Raw genomic sequence first — 18904 nt, 5'->3', positions numbered from 1 at the left:
AGTTAAAGCAACTATTTTAGACTTTTATTTTATTTTTTTCCGCAGGGACTTTTAGGTTGAAACATGTTGTCTCACGACTGCGACTAATTAGGAAAATAATATGCCTGATATTAACCGTGTGTCAAAAATGTCTCTCATGATGAACAATTTACCTTGGGAATTTTTTTATGTCATATAATTAAAAAACAGAGTAATGCACTGTTTATTTTTAGACCATTCGTTTTTACTAAACGAATGGTCTCGACGTTTTTATTATGTTTGTTGATGAAACAATAATACATTATAATATCATATTATAACCCAAATAATTTACTCTATTTGTTATATTAAATAAACGCATCTTGCTAAATACACGTAAGTTGTATTTTTAGTTAAGGCACAAACATGGCTGCCTAACTGGGTTTCTGGGGTCCTATATCATCACAGCGCAGTTCATGTGGCTCAATGAAAGCAATGACATTTTATGAGATTAAATAGAGATCTGTCATTTGATACAAAGTGTTTATGTCATGCTACGCGCCGTAGTTATTATCCTTATTTGCAACTAAATATCTTTACTATTCAATCTTAAACTCGAGTGTAAATGATGTGGGGAATCACTGGATCGCGGTTTGTCCTTCAAGGCTGCTGGAATTTTTCACATCTACAATGTTCCTTGAATCGCATACAGAACTTGTCACAAACAGCATGTAAGGTAGGCAAAAGAGAAGGAAACATGTCTGAAAAAGCCGATAAAAAATGTCTAGTATCCAGTTATTATTCTGGCTCTTATTCTGATATGCCAAAGCTATTTAATATGGGATCTAGTTGAGTTAACGTTATATTTGCAACATAGATTAATTATTTCATATTCCCATATTGTTCCAGACTAATAAATACTAACATGCACAGAAACCATTGATGCCCTTTATTGATGATATATTACTTACATATTCCATATGCATGCACATGTTATATGTAAGTAATATATCACCCCACTGTTATGTAGCAATTATATGCAGCAAAAGTAAAATATGAACAGATCATATAAAAACATAAGGTTTAACTAAGTGCATTACTGATTTTATCTTTTTTTTTAGAACACAGTTGTTGTGGAGCGCTGGTGGCAGGTCCCTTTGTCAAAGGAGGGAAGGCCACCCAGGCTTTATGCACGAAGACACAAAGTGTACCGCTTGGTCGAGGACAAAAAACATAAGGGCCAAGACAAAATGGAGCTCATTCTTACGCAGACAGTTCCAAGTATTTGCCCTTGCGTTTGAAAAGTTTACCATGGTTACCAACTCTTGGTCAAAACGTTTTCAAAGTTATTGATGTTGATTTTACAGAGCTTGGTGGACGAGGAGACACAGTTTTTGTGAAAAAGTCAGTAGGCCGTAACACATTACTACCCCAGGGCCTGGCTGTCTACCCCTCACAGGAAAACAAAGATGTGTTTACAGAAGAAAGAAGGGTCAGTAATCTATTTTCAAGTCATTTTTAGAGCTTTTATTGACACATTCAAATGTCAAACTGTTACTTTTTGTCTTTAGCTACTGAGAGAAGGACGGCCAGAAGACAGAATACAGACACGCACCGGACAGCTAGTGAGTAATCTTGTTTGTTTTTAAATGATTAAAATCACATGACATAAAACTTTGAGTATACCTATTACCTATACCAATAACTTTTAGCAGATGATATACTGTAACTGCATTTTAGCTGAGAAAACTTTCTATATATTAGTTTCCATTGTGTGTCTGTTTTTTTTAGACTGTTGAGTTCCTGAAGCAAACAAAGCTTGAAGTCGGCATGCACACTTCCATTCAGTACTCGCTCACCAAAGAAATTGTTTGCCGACAGTTTCTTAGAAAGGTGAGATTCAAGAACATATAATAGTATAAATACAATAAATATATAAATACATTTGTGAAGACAAATATAATGCAAACATTTATTTGACAGACAATGCAGTAAATTGGTTTTGTTACATTGTGCTGTTTTGTTGAATATACCCACAGCTGGGTGTGGTTGTACCTACTCACGCCCTAACGCTTCCTGAAGAGCCAATCACAGACCTAGGAGAGCACTGGTGTAATGTCACAGTAAGCATAGATACATTATGTTGTAATATTTTAAAGACAAGTAAATTGATATTCAGAAATGTAATATATATATGTGTATATACTATACTTTGGATAAAAGCCTAGGAGGAGCCTAGTTAATTTTAGGAAGCAGACTGATAGTTCAGCTGTAAGGTGGTACCGACTGCATATCATTTGTAATCATTTAAACTCATAAGCTGACTTGTGTTCTATTTCTCAGGTGAATGGAGTGGACACAGTCAGGGTGCCCATTGCTGTGGTGCCATTTGTGGAGCCAAGACAACTGAGTCTTATGAAGAAACAAAAAGAACAGTCTGATTCAGAATAGTGTTTATTTAATAAAAATGAGTCGTAGGATACAAATTGGAGGATATACGTGAGGAATTTCTACAAATAAACATCTCTTTTCCTTTTCCCTGCATTGTTTTTTACCTTCAAAACATGGTATAAGTCAGGGCTGAATGTTCATTGCTGTCTATAATATTACTGTAAATCCCCATATATGCTTCAATACAACCACACTGATGTGAAACTTTGGAAATGAATTTGAAAAAGGCAATTGTCTTCATTACACGGTTCCTTCCATTGTAATAATAATTTTTTAAATTTAAGTTAGGTTATAACCCAAATAAACACATTCTAATCATTCACATTCATTTTTCTATCCAAAAACAAAGTGTAATTTCTCGTTAAAAATCACATGCTTAATGTGAACAAATCCTTTTATTTTTCAGGCATATTGTAATATGCCATTGTTATGCCTGCTTACAATTATACCCATTAAGAAAAACAGATCAGCTTGTAGATTCCCAATACATGTTTTATGAACTTTTTTTAAAACTGGACTCTGAACGTGAATGATTAAAAAGAGCAGCTGGTTTTATCTAGCGCTCGTAATAATCATTTTATTACGATGATTCAAGGAGGCACATGATGTGCTTCTATATAATCAAATTCAGCCTTGATGTGTTTCTTCGCAGAAAACTAAAGCACTCGCAGTCAATCCCAATGCTTAATCGTTTCCCCCTTAAATTGTTCATTTTTTAAGGCTTTAATCAATTTCTTATGCATTTTTGAAAGCAATTTTTCACACACTTTGCAACTTGTTATAGCAAGTTCCGGAAATTTCCACTTGTTTTATTAATCTTCCATGAGACATTAAAAATCGTATTAATTAAGTAATGTTGTATAGTTTATTTTGCTCAGCTTTATGCAATCTCATTCCTGGCAGTGATATAGGGATTATTTTACACACAAAATCTTTAACACACGAAAGGAAACATTTTTGTTAATTCTCTTGTAATGCAATAAAACTTAAGGTTATTTAGCTTGTAAATTACGTTCTTTAAGAATCTATGTTCAAACCGAAACAAGTACTTAAAACACACAAGAATGGGAAGATTCACCCCATGATGGGTTTCAATTCATTTTTTACATTCTTTTTAATGTCTAACTGTTTTCTGGTTGCACAATGGACAGTATGGAAGACGAGATCATCTTAGACCAAACAAGTCATAATTAAACATGGTCTCAATCATATAATAAACATTTAAATGATGTTAACCTACATTGTATTATAAAACAGGTGACTATGTATGGCAGATCTAAACCCTTGTAACAATCAAATGGAGGACATAAAAATGGAACAACGACATTCTTCACTATAAATAACAGGTATTTGCTGCCATCTTTATGTTGTAATTGCAGCCGATAAAGAATTGATTATCTTCAGCTCTTCTCTGAAACAATATAAGCTGGCATGACATTTCTAAAAGCTAAAAATACAACTTTTCTTTATCGACCATAGTCTTCTGACAAATCTGCCCTAGTGTAGTGTGCCACGTCTTGATATTCTGTGACGTCGGCTAGAATCCATACTTGGCTTGCGTCTGTCGGCGGGTGAGCTTGTTTTCAGCCCAACTATTCTTAAGCTCCATCTCACGTTCCTTGGCTTGATGAATCAGATACGTGATTTGGTGCTTGCGCCTCTGTTGTCCTGTTGGCTGATCTCCTTTTTTCTGAAAATAAGACAAATACATTTTCAACTGAAATCTAAAACAGTTCTTACTAACTTAGAGATCATAATTTTTTAAGCATTTAGCAGACGCTTTTACCTAAAGGTGTGTTGAATCTAAATCTAAATGATCTTGTTCGTGTCAGAATTCACTTGTTTTGCTTACCTTGCTAAAGGACTTGCGAGGCTCCAGATCTGCAGTCACATTCTTTGTCATCCACTGCTTGTTCCCGCTCAGCTGATCATCTCCTTTGATCTCCAAGAATTTGATTTCTTCTTTTCCCCGATTCTGTTTGCCCAGCAGCCGCCGAAACTGGAAAAAAATGGTAAACACTATTCAAGAATCTCCCTGTGCTACTCCTCAAACACTCACTGACAATGAGGGGTCCTAGATGGTTGTCAGGTTGTTCTGGGTGGTCACTGACGAAAATTCATCCGGGGCTAAAAAGTTCATCAAATCGATCCGATACACAAAAATGGTAGTATCACATTATTTTAAAATTAAATAAATAAATAAATAGAAACTCAAAAGACAGATTAATTTCCAAAACGTAAACAAAATGCATTAACATGTTTGTTGTGAATGGTTGTTGTAGATTGAAGGTTTAAATGCACCTTCTGGATGTAAACTGAATAATAATAAAACTAAATGTTAACATAAAATGTACAATTATGAAAGGAAAGCAAAGCTTCTTAAAGCAGTAAAAACTATATTTTAAAAACAACATTTAAACTTTATATATTTTGTTGAGAGCTCTACAATTCACAAACAAAATTTTTGTATCATGATGTTGTCTCACGATATATTATTACATTAAGCAATCAAAGACAGATTATTTTCAATGATGTAAAATCTTCTACAGACTCTTTTACAAAGTAACTGGCATTGCAAAACTATGGCCAAAATCAAAGAGTGGAAATACTACTCTCACATAAACTGTGACAAAGAACTTACTGCTTCATCCTCAAACATTGAAGAAGATCCAGATTCATCTTGCTCTTGTGCTTCAGGGTTGGGGTCTTCGTAGTAACTCTGCCCGTAGTAATCCTGTAAAACATACACAATATACTTCAGTTTAAGACATTACATAGCGCTGCCATGACACGGCGCTCCTTTAAAGATTGTTATACTGAACTAAGTACCTGTGAAGGAACTTCTGGCAGTTCTGGATACTGTTGGTACTGATTTTGGTCTTGCACGGCTCCAGCTGTCCTACTGTAACTTTCTGCGTTAGAATCAAAGCCCAAAGGGGCGTTCTCCACACCGGGTGAAGGGTGAAGAGTGGAAAGATACGCTTGGGAATCCGTTTTTTGTGACATCGCAGGCTGCGAGGAGCTTACTGGAAGGGAAAAGTAGTTTTCTGGAGCGAGATCATCATCACTGCCATCTTCGTCAGTTGCCATCTTCTGGCGAGCCAACTGCAAGGCGGCGGACTTCGCTGCAGCTTTGATGGCCGACGGAGATGGGCTGGTCCCGGAGACGCCTTGTGATTTACCAGCGCTTCCTTTCGGCTGGTCTGATCCGGGGCGTTTGGTCAGGGTGTGGGGCACCAGGGACCGTTTGGTTTCCTTCACCACTAGATTTCTAGGCTGGGGCAGCAAAGAGGACAGACCACCGCCCTGGAAGAAACACAAAATAAGAAAACATACTTGTTTTCTATGTGGCTGGCATGCTTGACAAATGCAAGGGTTTAAATGGTAAGCATTGTGGTGAAAAAACATTTATAAACACATACCTGGGACGCTGATTTCTTTCGCACAGGCTGGTCCTCATCTGAGTCGGACTAAAAAAGAAATTGTCAGTTAGTAAAAATGAATGAACCCGACCTATTCCATTAACTCGTGAATCAATACAACTCACGTCTGCATGTTTTATTTCAGGAACGGTGATCTTAACGGGCTCTGTGCGCTTCCTGGCTTTGGGTAGGTCCATACCCATCCTCTGAGGTTGAGGGGCCGATGCCTGATTTCTGTTCGATCCGATCTGTGCTTTTTTCGGCGCGGGCAGAGACGCAAACAGTCCGCCGGACTTCGCGGCGGGTTTACTCGTCGCGTCATCGCGATCGCTGTCGTCGCTGCTGTCGTACGCTACCAGAGACATCTTTGCTACTTATATGATGTCAGACGTGTTCATAAAAGGCAGAATGAGACGCAACGATCGCTGTTTACATCACTTTTCAGCAGAGCGGTTTAACTCGAGCTGATGTCCTCCGGTAGATGCGGTTTTACGGACTTACGTTATTTGTGCAAAAGCAGTGTGTTATAACTCTACCGATGTTGCTGATAAATGTCGATACGCAATTGCGCGGTTTGCTTGTAGCTGGAGCTGTGCTTGCTTTGGAAACTCGGCGATGAAATCAATATTTTCTCCACAAGAAACACGTGAATGCATTAGTTTAAACGTGCAATTTTGGATCAAAACAAACGCAGGTCGTCAACTGTGCGACATCGTTGTTCTATTCCTTTAAACAGAGACACATTTACACCGTAAACATTTTTTTCTTCCACTATCAACTGTCCTCAACTTCCGGTGCAATATACATAGTTGGCGCAGTGCTGACACCACGTGGACAGAACCAGTCAAAATACTGTTCTAAAATTATTTGATACAAGTGTTTTTCAATCATACTTTCGTAAATTTTGAAGCGTAGTACACATTATTTACTACAGTTTATTAATTCCTTAGTATTATATTAAAATAAAATAAACTACAGTGGATCTTGCATTTTGCTATAACATTGTTTACATTGCACTACAGGGCTGCCATGCATGACTGAACTGTACACACCAGTACTTCATGTTATCTGCTCTACCGGACTGTCATCACACACACAGCATCATTTGCACTCGATACTGCTCACTTTCACACCAGAAATATTTTACTGAATGCTCATGTGCACTAATGGACTACTTTTATAACTGCATTAACTCATCTACTGCACTGTAACTCTATTAACTGCATCTACTCATCTACTGCACTGTAACTTCAATAACTGCATTAACTCATCTACTGCACTGTAACTCTATTAGCTGCATCTACTCATCTATTGCACTGTAGCTTCAATAACTGCATTAACTCATCTACTGCACTGTAACTCTATTAACTGCATCTACTCATCTATTGCACTGTAACTTCAATAACTGCATTAACTCATCTACTGCACTGTAACTCTATTAACTGCATCTACTCATCTACTGCACTGTAACTTCAATAACTGCATTAACTCATCTACTGCACTGTAACTCTATTAACTGCATCTACTCATCTATTGCACTGTAACTTCAATAACTGCATTTAATCATCTACTGCACTGTAACTCTATTAACTGCATCTACTCATCTACTGCACTGTAACTTCAATAACTGCATTAACTCATCTACTGCACTGTAACTCTATTAACTGCATCTACTCATCTATTGCACTGTAACTTCAATAACTGCATTAACTCATCTACTGCACTGTAACTCTATTAACTGCATCTACTCATCTATTGCACTGTAACTTCAATAACTGCATTAAATCATCTACTGCACTGAAACTCTATTAACTGCATCTACTCATCTATTGCACTGTAACTTCAATAACTGCATTAACTCATCTACTGCACTGTAACTCTATTAACTGCATCTACTCATCTACTGCACTGTAACTTCAATAACTGCATTAACTCATCTACTGCACTGTAACTCTATTAACTGCATCTACTCATCTATTGCACTGTAACTTCAATAACTGCATTAACTCATCTACTGCACTGTAACTCTATTAACTGCATCTACTCATCTATTGCACTGTAACTTCAATAACTGCATTAACTCATCTACTGCACTGTAACTCTATTAACTGCATCTACTCATCTACTGCACTGTAACTTCAATAACTGCATTAACTCACCTACTGCACTGTAACTCTATTAACTGCATCTACTCATCTACTGCACTGTAACTTCAATAACTGCATCTACTCATCTACTGCACTGTAACTCTATTAACTGCATCTACTCATCTACTGCACTGTAACTTCAATAACTGCATTAACTCATCTACTGCACTGTAACTTCAATAACTGCATTAACTCATCTACTGCACTGTAACTCTATTAACTGCATCTAATCATCTACTGCACTGTAACTTCAATAACTGCATTAACTCATCTACTGCACTGTAACTCTATTAACTGCATCTACTCATCTACTGCACTGTAACTTCAATAACTGCATTAACTCATCTACTGCACTGTAACTCTATTAACTGCATCTACTCATCTACTGCACTGTAGCTTCAATAACTGCATTAACTCATCTACTGCACTGTAACTCTATTAACTGCATCTACTCATCTATTGCACTGTAACTCTATTAACTGCATCTACTCATCTATTGCACTGTAACTTCAATAACTGCATTAAATCATCTACTGCACTGTAACTCTATTAACTGCATCTACTCATCTACTGCACTGTAACTTCAATAACTGCATTAACTCATCTACTGCACTGTAACTCTATTAACTGCATCTACTCATCTATTGCACTGTAACTTCAATAACTGCATTAACTCATCTACTGCACTGTAACTCTATTAACTGCATCTACTCATCTATTGCACTGTAACTTCAATAACTGCATTAACTCATCTACTGCACTGTAACTCTATTAACTGCATCTACTCATCTATTGCACTGTAACTTCAATAACTGCATTAACTCATCTACTGCACTGTAACTCTATTAACTGCATCTACTCATCTATTGCACTGTAACTTCAATAACTGCATTAACTCATCTACTGCACTGTAACTCTATTAACTGCATATACTCATCTACTGCACTGTAACTTCAAAAACTGCATTAACTCATCTACTGCACTGTAACTCTATTAACTGCATCTACTCATCTACTGCACTGTAACTTCAATAACTGCATTAACTCATCTACTGCACTGTAACTCTATTAACTGCATCTACTCATCTATTTCTACTCATCTATTGCACTGTAACTTCAATAACTGCATTAACTCATCTACTGCACTGTAACTCTATTAACTGCATCTACTCATCTATTGCACTGTAACTTCAATAACTGCATTAACCCGTATACTGCACCGTAACTTAAATAACCGCATTAACTCATAAACTGCATCGTACCTTTAATAGCTGCATAACTCATCCACTGCACTGTAACTTCAACAACTGCATTAACTCACCTATTGTACTGCAACTTTAATAGCTAATGTCTGTAATTTATGCACATTTAAGTCACTTGCACTACTGTTTAGTCTAAATTATTATCTGTCCATAGCCACCTGTACATTGATGCTCATAGTATATAGCCATCTGTAGATTAGATTAGATTCAACTTTATTGTCATTACACATATACAAGTACAGTATAACGAAATGTAGTTTAGGTCTAACCAGAAGTGCAGTTAGCAAGTGCAGGATATACAGTTAGAATAAATACAGAATACAATATGAGAGAAATACAATATAAGAGAAAAGATATGTATATATTGTTCATAGTACATACCTACTGTAAAGTATTTTCATAGTCCATGCCCAATGTATAACATTTTCCTAATATTGTATTCTGTATTGATGCACACTATATATCCTGCACTTGCTTTTTGCACTTCTGGTTAGACCTAAACTACATTTTGTTACACTGTACTTGTATATGTGTAATGACAATAAAGTTGAATCTTATCTAATAAAATTTTTTATATCGCTTCTAATTAAACTAAAAAGGTATCAATTTACTCAAATATTACTATGCACCTCAAAACCAGGTAATACATAAGGTGGAGATTCCAGTCTTGCCTATAGATAATTAACACTATGTAAATATTCGATTTTTGAAACAGGGGAGAGAACGTGAAACATCCTAAAGGCTTTTAGTGCCTGGTTTGCTTTGAGCTAACCTACACTTTTATTTGATGACATAATGTTTAGGCAAGACAGTTTGTAAACAAAACAATATCAGCCAACATCTCACATCTTATAGTGACATCAAGACAAGGAAACCGTGTACAGCATTTGGTTGTTTTATTGACAAAGTCTGAAGAACACACATTATTTTTCCAATATAAATACTTTTAGAATTTGAAGAACAGGCGCTTCTGTTGTCAAGCTTAAACATACAGTCAAACAGAGTCTCTGTGGCATCTCAGTACCAGTAGCTCTTACGGGGCCTCCTGTCTTCCTGTATGTTCATTTTTTCCATAACTTCTTCCTCAAGGGTTTTCAAAGAGGGTGTGTATGTTTTCTGAAGAGCGTCATCAGGTGATGTGTCTTTAGGTCCCTCTGTGACAAAAAATAGCCACAGATCGGAGCATTCAGAAAACATTTTTCCAGTTTACATCTGAATATCTAACATTAAAAAAACATCGGCTCCTCTGAAATCTCACCCTTCCACTGCTGGGGAATGATGCCATCTCTTCTCTGGTACAATGGTTTGGGAATAATGCGTCCTGTCCTGACTGATACACGCACCCTCTCACCCTCTTCTGTGTACCTCCATTCAATATCAGTAGGCTTTCTAAAAAAACATTATTCACAAACACATACAATCTGTAAAAGCGAGATGTATTCTACCATATGGCCTTGCTTGGAGTTCTGTAATTTATGTTTGATGCTGATGTAGACAGTTTTGAGGCTCACCTGTCAGTAGGGTCGATAAGTGTAATATCTTTAAGCAATAAAGGTGCTTCACTGGCGATGTATGTACCCTTGTAATCTCCAGACCTGCCAATATACCTGTAATGCTGGAGAACACCATGATTCAAAAAGTTAGATTTATTTACAAATTGTCAAGCTATGTTATTCATGAATAAAGCTCAAGCTCTTTTTCCTACCGTGTTCAACCCTTCAAGTATGACCCAGTTCCGATGTCTGAACACCTGAGCGACTTTCCCCTGCTTTCCTTTGTCCTTACCAGACAGAATCTCCACCTGGATCAAATAAATATAACTGTATATGACATCATTTTATAATACAATGATTTAATAGTATGAAGGATAAAAAGGAATCAGTAGATGCAAAAAATCCTAAACCTATAAGAAACATGAAAGTAGAAATAAGTATAAGAGAAAACCTAGTAGGGTCATAAAATTAGTTGGTGTGGCTTACTGTATCGCCTCTCAGAACATGCCAGTCCTCGTTCGCGATTGGTTCAACAAACACCTTTCTTCTTTTCTTGCCGGGTGGGTTGAGACGACGTGCTGCTACCGTCCATGGTCTGCTCGTTCCATAACGATAATCGTGTGGAAAAGCAGCTTTTGCAGCCATTGAAAGCAATGCTGTGAGTCGCATGGTTCTGTGTTAAACAGCACTAAACACAAAGACATTATTCATAATTTAAAGTTATTACAATACATTTTGTAATCTTGCACCCAAAAAAATATGTAAATATTGAAGCATACCACACAGTATTTACAACAGTTTATAAAATCATTAGTTATTGTACCGTGTCATTCATTCAACTTTTATTTCCAGACTCAAGGTCCATTAGAAAAGAAACATTCGGATCACCCTTTGCCTCGGATTTGACAACAACATAATAAAGGCAATCTGTGAATTATCCAGCCGACGACTGAATTCATACATCCATCCATCCATCCATTTTCTTCCGCTTATCCGGGACCGGGTCGCGGGGGCAGCAGTCTAAGCAGAGATGCCCAGACATCCCTCACCCTAGACACTTCCTCCAGCTCTTCCGGGGGGACACCGAGGCGTTCCCAGGCCAGCCGGGAGACATAGTCCCACCAGCGTGTCCTAGGTCTTCCCCGGGGTCTCCTCCCGGTCGGACGGGCCCGGAACACCTTCCGAGGAAGGCGTCCAGTAGGCATCCGTAACAGATGCCCAAGCCACCTCAGCTGACCCCTCTCGATGTGGAGGAGCAGCGGCTCTACTCCGAGCTCCTCGCGGGTGACCGAGCTTCTCACCCTATCTCTAAGGGATCGCCCAGCCACCCTGCGGAGGAAGCTCATTTCAGCCGCCTGTATCCGGGATCTTGTCCTTTCGGTCATGACCCAAAGCTCATGACCATAGGTGAGAGTAGGAACGTAGATTGACCGGTAAATTGAGAGCTTCGCCTTGCGGCTCAGCTCTTTCTTCACCACGACGGACCGGTACATCGACCGCATTACTGCAGAAGCTGCACCGATCCGTCTGTCAATCTCCCGTTCCCTCCTCCCCTCACTCGTGAACAAGACCCCGAGATACTTAAACTCCTCCACTTGAGGAAGGAACTCTCCACCAACCTGAAGTGGGCAAGCCACCCTTTTCCGACTGAGGACCATGGCCTCGGATTTGGAGGTACTGATTTTCATTCCAGCCGCTTCACACTCTGCTGTAAACCGTCCCAGTGCATGCTGAAGGTCCTGGTTTGAAGGGGCCAACACGACGACATCATCCGCAAATAGCAGAGACGAGATCGAATTCATACATTAAATCTATAAAGGTTCTTACTCTTGACATACAAAAGAGATGTTCCCCCAGTGTTTATTCAAAATAACTCTCATACAATCATTGTAGGCAGTTTGAAGCTTACATAAACTCACTTTTTAAAAATTGACCCATAAAGGAGCAGTATATAAATCGGTAAAACATGTATTAAAAAGGAAAATCTTCTGAACACAATTTTCTTACTAACATATTGGCCTTTAGATATCCTCATCACCACTCATTTCATCATTAATAACATATCAGCTACAAAAGGAGCTGAGACACTACTACCGTACTCTGATTATCATACCAATATATCAAGATTCTTAGTATGCTATTAGGCACACCCCTTTGTCTTAGTTTACCAAACAGCTTTTGATGATTTAGTCTATAAAACGCTTTGGAAGCATCAATAAAGCCAATTAAATAGTGGAACGTTGTCTTTTATACATATCTACTATTTTTTAGCGCATATATACACAGATCAGTACTATGCTGTGTCTTAAACCCAAATTGATTGTCTGTGGTACCAATATATCCCCCTAATCGATCGAATAAATTCGCCAATAATAATATCGCCATTTCAGGTGCAAATGTGCTTTTTCTTGTGCTTTGTTATTATAATTTTACGATAAACATTTTATACATAACCTGTTTAACAAAGTGACTTCAAACGTACCTAAATGAAAGACGCTGTAATACAAAACGGATTTAAATTGTACATCCACAAGGGTCAAACTTGTGCACAGCGTCCGCTGCTTCCTTTTCCTGTTGAATCGAAATACGTAGATGTCAAAATAAAAGTCTCGATTGGCAGTCAGCCTTTAGTCCCAATTTTAAACAACATTTTTCTAATTCGCGTACAGTTAATAATAACAATTATTATTATTAGAAAAATAGTTTGTCAACTACAAAGGTTGCGTGTTAAAGACAATATGGTATTGACAACTTTTGAGAGTTAAATTGAATAATGAATATACCTTTATGTTGTTAATACATTTGTAACTATATATATATATATATATATATATATATATATATCTATACGATATACTGTATATACTATATGAATTATATATACTGCATATATACTTATATTAATAATATGCAATTATTAATTCAAGGTCCATCTAGACATAACACTCATATGTCACACAGGCAAATGACATGTAATGTATATCAAAAAGTCATTATAGAATGGTAAGGCCAAAATATTGTATAATAAAATCCATTACTCCTCCATTTTAGGGGACGTACATTATCGAGGCCAATGAACCTGTGTTTTTACTACAAAAGCATGTAAACAGAATTTATAGTTGCCTGACAGAATATTAAAAGGATTCTCTTTTTTACTCGAATAATACTCTCAACCAATGAAATCGCACCTTTATTCCGTATCCAAGTAAGATGACTCGGAACAGCCAATAAGCGTCTAGCTTTGCTTTGTAGTCAGGCAGACCTAACACAATCGTCCAATCACAAAATAAGTCGAAAGGGGATTTTTGCTCTATATTTGTCTCAGGTACTTTCTTTTTCGTTTATAAAATAAACGCTACAATTGTTTTGTATGTATATGTGGTGGTGCACTAGGTAAACTTTGTACAATGATTACGGATGTCGTTTATCAGAGGAATTAGACATTTAAATTGAATAATTTAAGGTTTTCGAGGCGAACAAATTTGGCTGGCTAGTTCCATAGCAGTCATTGCTAACGATATTAACGTTAGCTAGCTCATATATTAAAACAAGAGTGATATTTACAAATAACATCGATTAATGTTTTAATTACGTTGGCCTTGCCCTTCATTTGTTGTCTGTTACGTTGAGTCGACGTCTTGTGGCCTATGGCTCATGTTAGCTACTAACTCATGCACATTTAACGTTAAGCTAAGCTGCTATGAGCTAAATGTGTGTTGCTGTTTATCAATGGCAGAATGTCGTTGAATTTACTTAAGTTGAGCAAAGATGAGCTTTCTGTCATAAATAACCAATAGGTTGGTCTAGTTTCTGGTTGGTTAGCTTTGCAATACGCCCATAAAGGGATGCAAAAGCTTGTAATCTACCATAATACACTTTTCCGTATCTCATGAATATGATCATGCATTAAACTAACTGCTTGTAAGTGATCATATTGAATCCTGAGGTTTGGTCTGGTGTCATGCATACACCGGCCCTTATATGTCCTCCTTTTGTCTCATGTGTGCGGTATAGGAGGGAATGTCTGCACTGGTGCTGGAAAAACAGCCCTGCAGTATTTGGGCATGGTCGCTATCCGATTGACCTGACAACAGTTTCATGAGTGGCTGTATTTTCAAAATGGGCGAAATATCTCGAGCATTTAATCGTGTCCGAATTAGGCGCTTGCGTGGTCTTGTTTTGTGTTTACTGTTGCTGGAAAGATGTTTACAATGCACATCTCCATCCTTCGTATATGTAAATGTGGCCTAAATGTTGGAATACGTTTACCGTCATACAAACTCAGTACTACTTTGTAATATCAGTTACGGAGCCTTGGAGACCAGGAGTAGATGTCTGTTAAAAAATACTGGCGCTGAAAGATTCTCTAAATCCTAAAGGATGATTTAAAGACCAAAATTCAAGGGCCAAACCAAGACCAAAGCCTTTACAGATGCAGCGTGTTACATTCATTGACCGAGTAGTAGACCCTGGTGTACATAATACTTTTGGTCCCTTGATTATATTGAAATCCAATTTTGAGCTCCATGTGAGAAACCTTTAGGTTTTGAAGTTAAGGTAAACGTAATGCAGACATATCTTGACAGCTTTCTCATATCTTCCAGAACTTCAAGTCCAGGGGTGTTCTGAATGAGGTTTGTCACTCCAGCGTGGTTGAGACATGGCAGAAGATCCATTGAAGAGCGATGCTTCGGCTGGGGAGGGAGACACCGAGCCCAGCATGCTGCTGCAGAAACTTAAGAGCAACATTTCGTAAGAAGCGCGTGTTTTACGCTGTCACTGTGATGCCGAGAAAATGTGTTTGTCTTGAATGTTTCCTGTTACAGTACATTCCTTGTTTATGGTTAAATTTGTTGCCAAAATAGAGGCAAGAACTGTGTTTTTTATCATCTAATGTAATTTTTTTGCTCTCTTTAATTTCTTTGACAGTAAAAATGTGCAGGGTAAAGTGGACAAAATTTTGGTAAGTGTCCTTAAAGGGAAAAAGTGACATTTGTGACCTAACCTGTAGTTGAAATGATCTACTACACAAGTATTATACTTTTAGATCACACCGGTATAATCCTCTCTTTAAAGTTGAACATTTAACATTTATTCTCAGTATAACAGGTCTTCTGAGACTTTACTTTCACCTTCTGCTCCTCATCATTTCGTCTCTGTGATGTCTCTTTTCAGGAAGATGTGCAGCGTTTCTCTGATAATGATAAGCTCTACCTTTATCTACAACTACCCTCAGGTCCAAGTGCAGGAGAGAAGAGGTACAGTTTATTAAATCACACACATACTTTACTCAGCCTACATGCATCTGTTTTTTAGATTTTGAGATATTACAATGACAGCACGAACTCCAGTGAGAAGATATATGTGTGTAACATTTACAAACTACTCTGTGTACACAAGTGGTGATTCAAACTCGGTCAACACGGCCGACCAGCTTCACACCTGCAACTGGATTCGTAGCCACTTGGAAGAACATCCTGACACCTGCCTGCCTAAACAAGATGTTTACGAGACATACCGGTAAAATATCAGCCTGGCTGATTTGCTTATGCATGCTGTTTTCTTAAGCCCAAAGTATAGTACGTGTCCGCTCGCATAATGTAATTTTCGTCATCAGGAGGGTCCGCGGTCGTCCGCACACCCTGTCCTTGCACAACCCATTTTTTTGAGGCCGTGTTTTTATGTCAAAACAGGAAGCACTGTGACAACCTACAGCATCGGCCTCTGAGTGCAGCAAACTTTGGCAAAATCATCCGTGACATCTTCCCTAACATTAAAGCACGGAGACTGGGTGGAAGAGGACAGTCCAAATATCCTTCTGTCTATGTTTCCATATGATCTGAAGAGCAAGACAAACATTTATGTCTTATAACATTCCTCTGGGCCAGACAAGAAATTGTCATGATGTCATAATGAGCTATGAAATTGCATGTGATTATCAGGTTAAATGTAACTTTCCACTCAAAATAATTTTTACGCTGCACATACTGTTAGTTGATTTTTGTATTGAATGTTCCTTTATTTGTATATTGTACCTTAACGTTTCTGCCCGCACATACTGCTATAGTGGAATCCGTAGAAAAACCGTGCTGAACATGCCATTACTGCCCAACCTAGACCTCAAGAATGACCCGGTAGGATTGTCCTCTCATTTTGCTTTTAAATCTGAACCCCATATAAATGTCTAGAGTCAACTTCCTGTGTTTTTTAATCATATGACGTGATGTGCCACCTTAAGTCTGAGCTGACAGAACTGGTGCAGACCTATAAGCAAGAGGTCACTGAAGCTGCTTGTGAGCTAATCTGTGACTGGGCCCAGAAGATTCTCAAGCGTTCTTTTGATACGGTGGTGGAGATCGCACGCTTCCTCGTACAAGAGCACATTGTTAACCCACGCTGCAGCCAAGCCGAGCTTGTCACCTCAGCCGCCCTTGCAGGTACTTCTAAGATGAAATGTGTAGTGTTTTTAGAGGGATAGAGGAGTGAAGTTAAATCTCTGTCTTTGTTTTTTATAGGAGGAACTTCTAAACCTCATAAGGTGATTAAAAAGACACCAGCAACATCTCGTACAGGAGCAGAGGAAGACAGCGGCAGCATGGAAAATAAGGTATTATAAAATCAAGAGAGTTTTGATTAGATACAATTTTTTATTTCGTACAGTAAAATTGAACATGGTACTGTTTTGTTTTTGGTGGCAAAAGGAGAAAGATGGTGTGGAACAACCTCCAGCTAACAAACAGCAGGTCAGTGATAAATCAGCCAACAAGGGTGAATCTGCTCGTATGGAGGCCTACATGAAAAAGCTTCCTCAGATCCTTCCCAGAGGCTCTATCCTAGAGAAAACCTCACCGACGTGTCTCGCTCCCTCCGACTCGGGCAACGTCCAGGTCACTTTGCCCATTACTGTTGCAACTATACCGTCTCAGCCATGCGCCACAGTCCCGATCATGATTCTACCATCGGGAGTGAGCCTTTCCTATCCTGAGCGTGAGAAGACTTCGGTCACAGTCACGACCTCCGCTGTCCCAACCCCGGTCGTCCAGAGAGCCCGACCGCCTGTTCCTAAAAGAGGTCCTGAATCCTCAGCGTTAGCCCCTGGGTTGGGCGGTGTTCCCACGAAACGTAAGAGAGGACGACCCAGGAAGCAAAGACCGGAAGATGCAGCACCACATGTACAACTAGCCCAACCATCGAATCCTAATCAAGCTTTGCTCACGGGAGGAGTGATACAAAAGGCCATGCCTTCCTGTGCACCCGCTAATCCATCACAGTTACTGGAAATCGTGATCCAGGACCAGCAAAGCCTGGTGGTCAGTCAAGTTCCCGCCATACAGGAAGTGACAGATGCTGAGCGAAGGGGCGTGGTGGTGCACTGTCAGCCTGCCCCGGAACCAGAGAATCATCAATCTGTCATGATACCGCCGGGGCCCAACCAGCCCAGTTACGAGTTGAGCCGGAGCATGGTCATCAAGCGAGTGCCGCTGTCCAGAGAGGGAAGGCCTGTTACTCAAGAAGCTGTGTCGTACCTTCCGCCACCAACACTTTTAGAGGACGGGGGTGAAGTGGAAATAACTCTGACTCCCGTAGAGCCACAGGATGATTCGATGATCAACTCAATGGGCGTCTCCAGCTCATTTGGCTCCTCGTATGGAGAAACCCTAAAACCAGACGCCCCATAGCAGCAGCAGCACACCAGCCACATACTTCTCATCTGAGACATCAAGATTGCCTTTAGAGCGTCTGTGAATTGCAAATTAGCTTGAGATCAAACTGAGGTTTAATACGATTGATCTGCTATTCATAGGGTGTCTAAAACAATATTGAGTATAATATGTCATTGTTGCATTGGACAGTTGTGCATCAACCAAACGCCTTTAAACCACAACTACACTCTAAATATTTTTATAATATTAGCTTCAAAAAGAAGTACATTAGTGTGTAATTTCTGTGCCACCAAACAAAATTACAAAGGTAATGATTGTTTCCAAACAGGTGTCAAACACTCCTATCTCCTATTGGTTGGACTAAAGAAAGTCTCACTGGTGCAGAAATGACACACTTTACCTTTAAGAGATTATGAATTGTATATTCAAGTGGCCTAAACTATTAGAACAAATTATTTGACTGTTTCTAAGATGGTAAGGTCACATAAGCTTAACATAATAGTCAAAT

At 38.7% G+C, this 18904-nt stretch overlaps 4 protein-coding genes across 5 annotated transcripts; 2 read left to right on the top strand and 2 right to left on the bottom strand.

Moving 5' to 3' along the window:
• Positions 1–43: 43 nt before the first annotated feature.
• mrpl9 (mitochondrial ribosomal protein L9) lies at positions 44–3260 on the top strand. Its single transcript, XM_079484219.1, has 7 exons — positions 44–694; positions 1080–1239; positions 1326–1450; positions 1530–1583; positions 1750–1851; positions 1998–2081; positions 2302–3260. Exons 1-7 carry the CDS (start codon positions 584–586, stop codon positions 2407–2409), a joined length of 744 nt encoding a protein of 247 aa, XP_079340345.1. The 5' UTR covers positions 44–583; the 3' UTR covers positions 2410–3260.
• Positions 3135–6665, bottom strand: prcc (proline rich mitotic checkpoint control factor). The gene is made up of 6 exons (XM_079484218.1): positions 5957–6665; positions 5832–5879; positions 5239–5715; positions 5051–5143; positions 4262–4408; positions 3135–4099 (listed from the first exon to the last, which is right to left on the bottom strand). The coding sequence occupies exons 1-6, from the start codon at positions 6194–6196 to the stop codon at positions 3947–3949; spliced, it is 1158 nt and encodes a 385-aa protein (XP_079340344.1). The 5' UTR covers positions 6197–6665; the 3' UTR covers positions 3135–3946.
• Positions 6666–9977: 3312 nt separating this feature from the next.
• mrpl24 (mitochondrial ribosomal protein L24) lies at positions 9978–13346 on the bottom strand. 2 transcript variants are annotated; one of them, XM_079485149.1, is made up of 6 exons: positions 13215–13346; positions 11219–11420; positions 10945–11040; positions 10751–10854; positions 10498–10628; positions 9978–10393 (listed from the first exon to the last, which is right to left on the bottom strand). In XM_079485149.1, exons 2-6 carry the CDS (start codon positions 11399–11401, stop codon positions 10257–10259), a joined length of 651 nt encoding a protein of 216 aa, XP_079341275.1. In that variant the 5' UTR covers positions 11402–11420; positions 13215–13346; the 3' UTR covers positions 9978–10256. The 2 variants fall into 2 exon arrangements, with proteins under 2 accessions (XP_079341275.1, XP_079341276.1); XM_079485150.1 differs by having other exon boundaries at positions 10116–10393; positions 11556–13305.
• A 761-nt stretch (positions 13347–14107) lies between these two features.
• On the top strand, positions 14108–18414 carry rfx5 (regulatory factor X, 5). The gene is made up of 10 exons (XM_079485146.1): positions 14108–14125; positions 15337–15484; positions 15662–15695; positions 15908–15990; positions 16133–16252; positions 16426–16545; positions 16791–16866; positions 16971–17169; positions 17248–17339; positions 17434–18414. The coding sequence occupies exons 2-10, from the start codon at positions 15393–15395 to the stop codon at positions 18409–18411; spliced, it is 1794 nt and encodes a 597-aa protein (XP_079341272.1). The 5' UTR covers positions 14108–14125; positions 15337–15392; the 3' UTR covers positions 18412–18414.
• The last annotated feature ends 490 nt before the right edge of the window (positions 18415–18904 follow it).

The sequence above is a fragment of the Barbatula barbatula genome (assembly GCF_947034865.1).
Source record: "Barbatula barbatula genome assembly, chromosome: 21".
Classification (NCBI taxonomy): domain Eukaryota; kingdom Metazoa; phylum Chordata; class Actinopteri; order Cypriniformes; family Nemacheilidae; genus Barbatula; species Barbatula barbatula.
The sequence above is the reverse complement of the archived record's forward strand: the minus strand, read 5'-3'. Positions and strand labels throughout refer to the sequence as shown.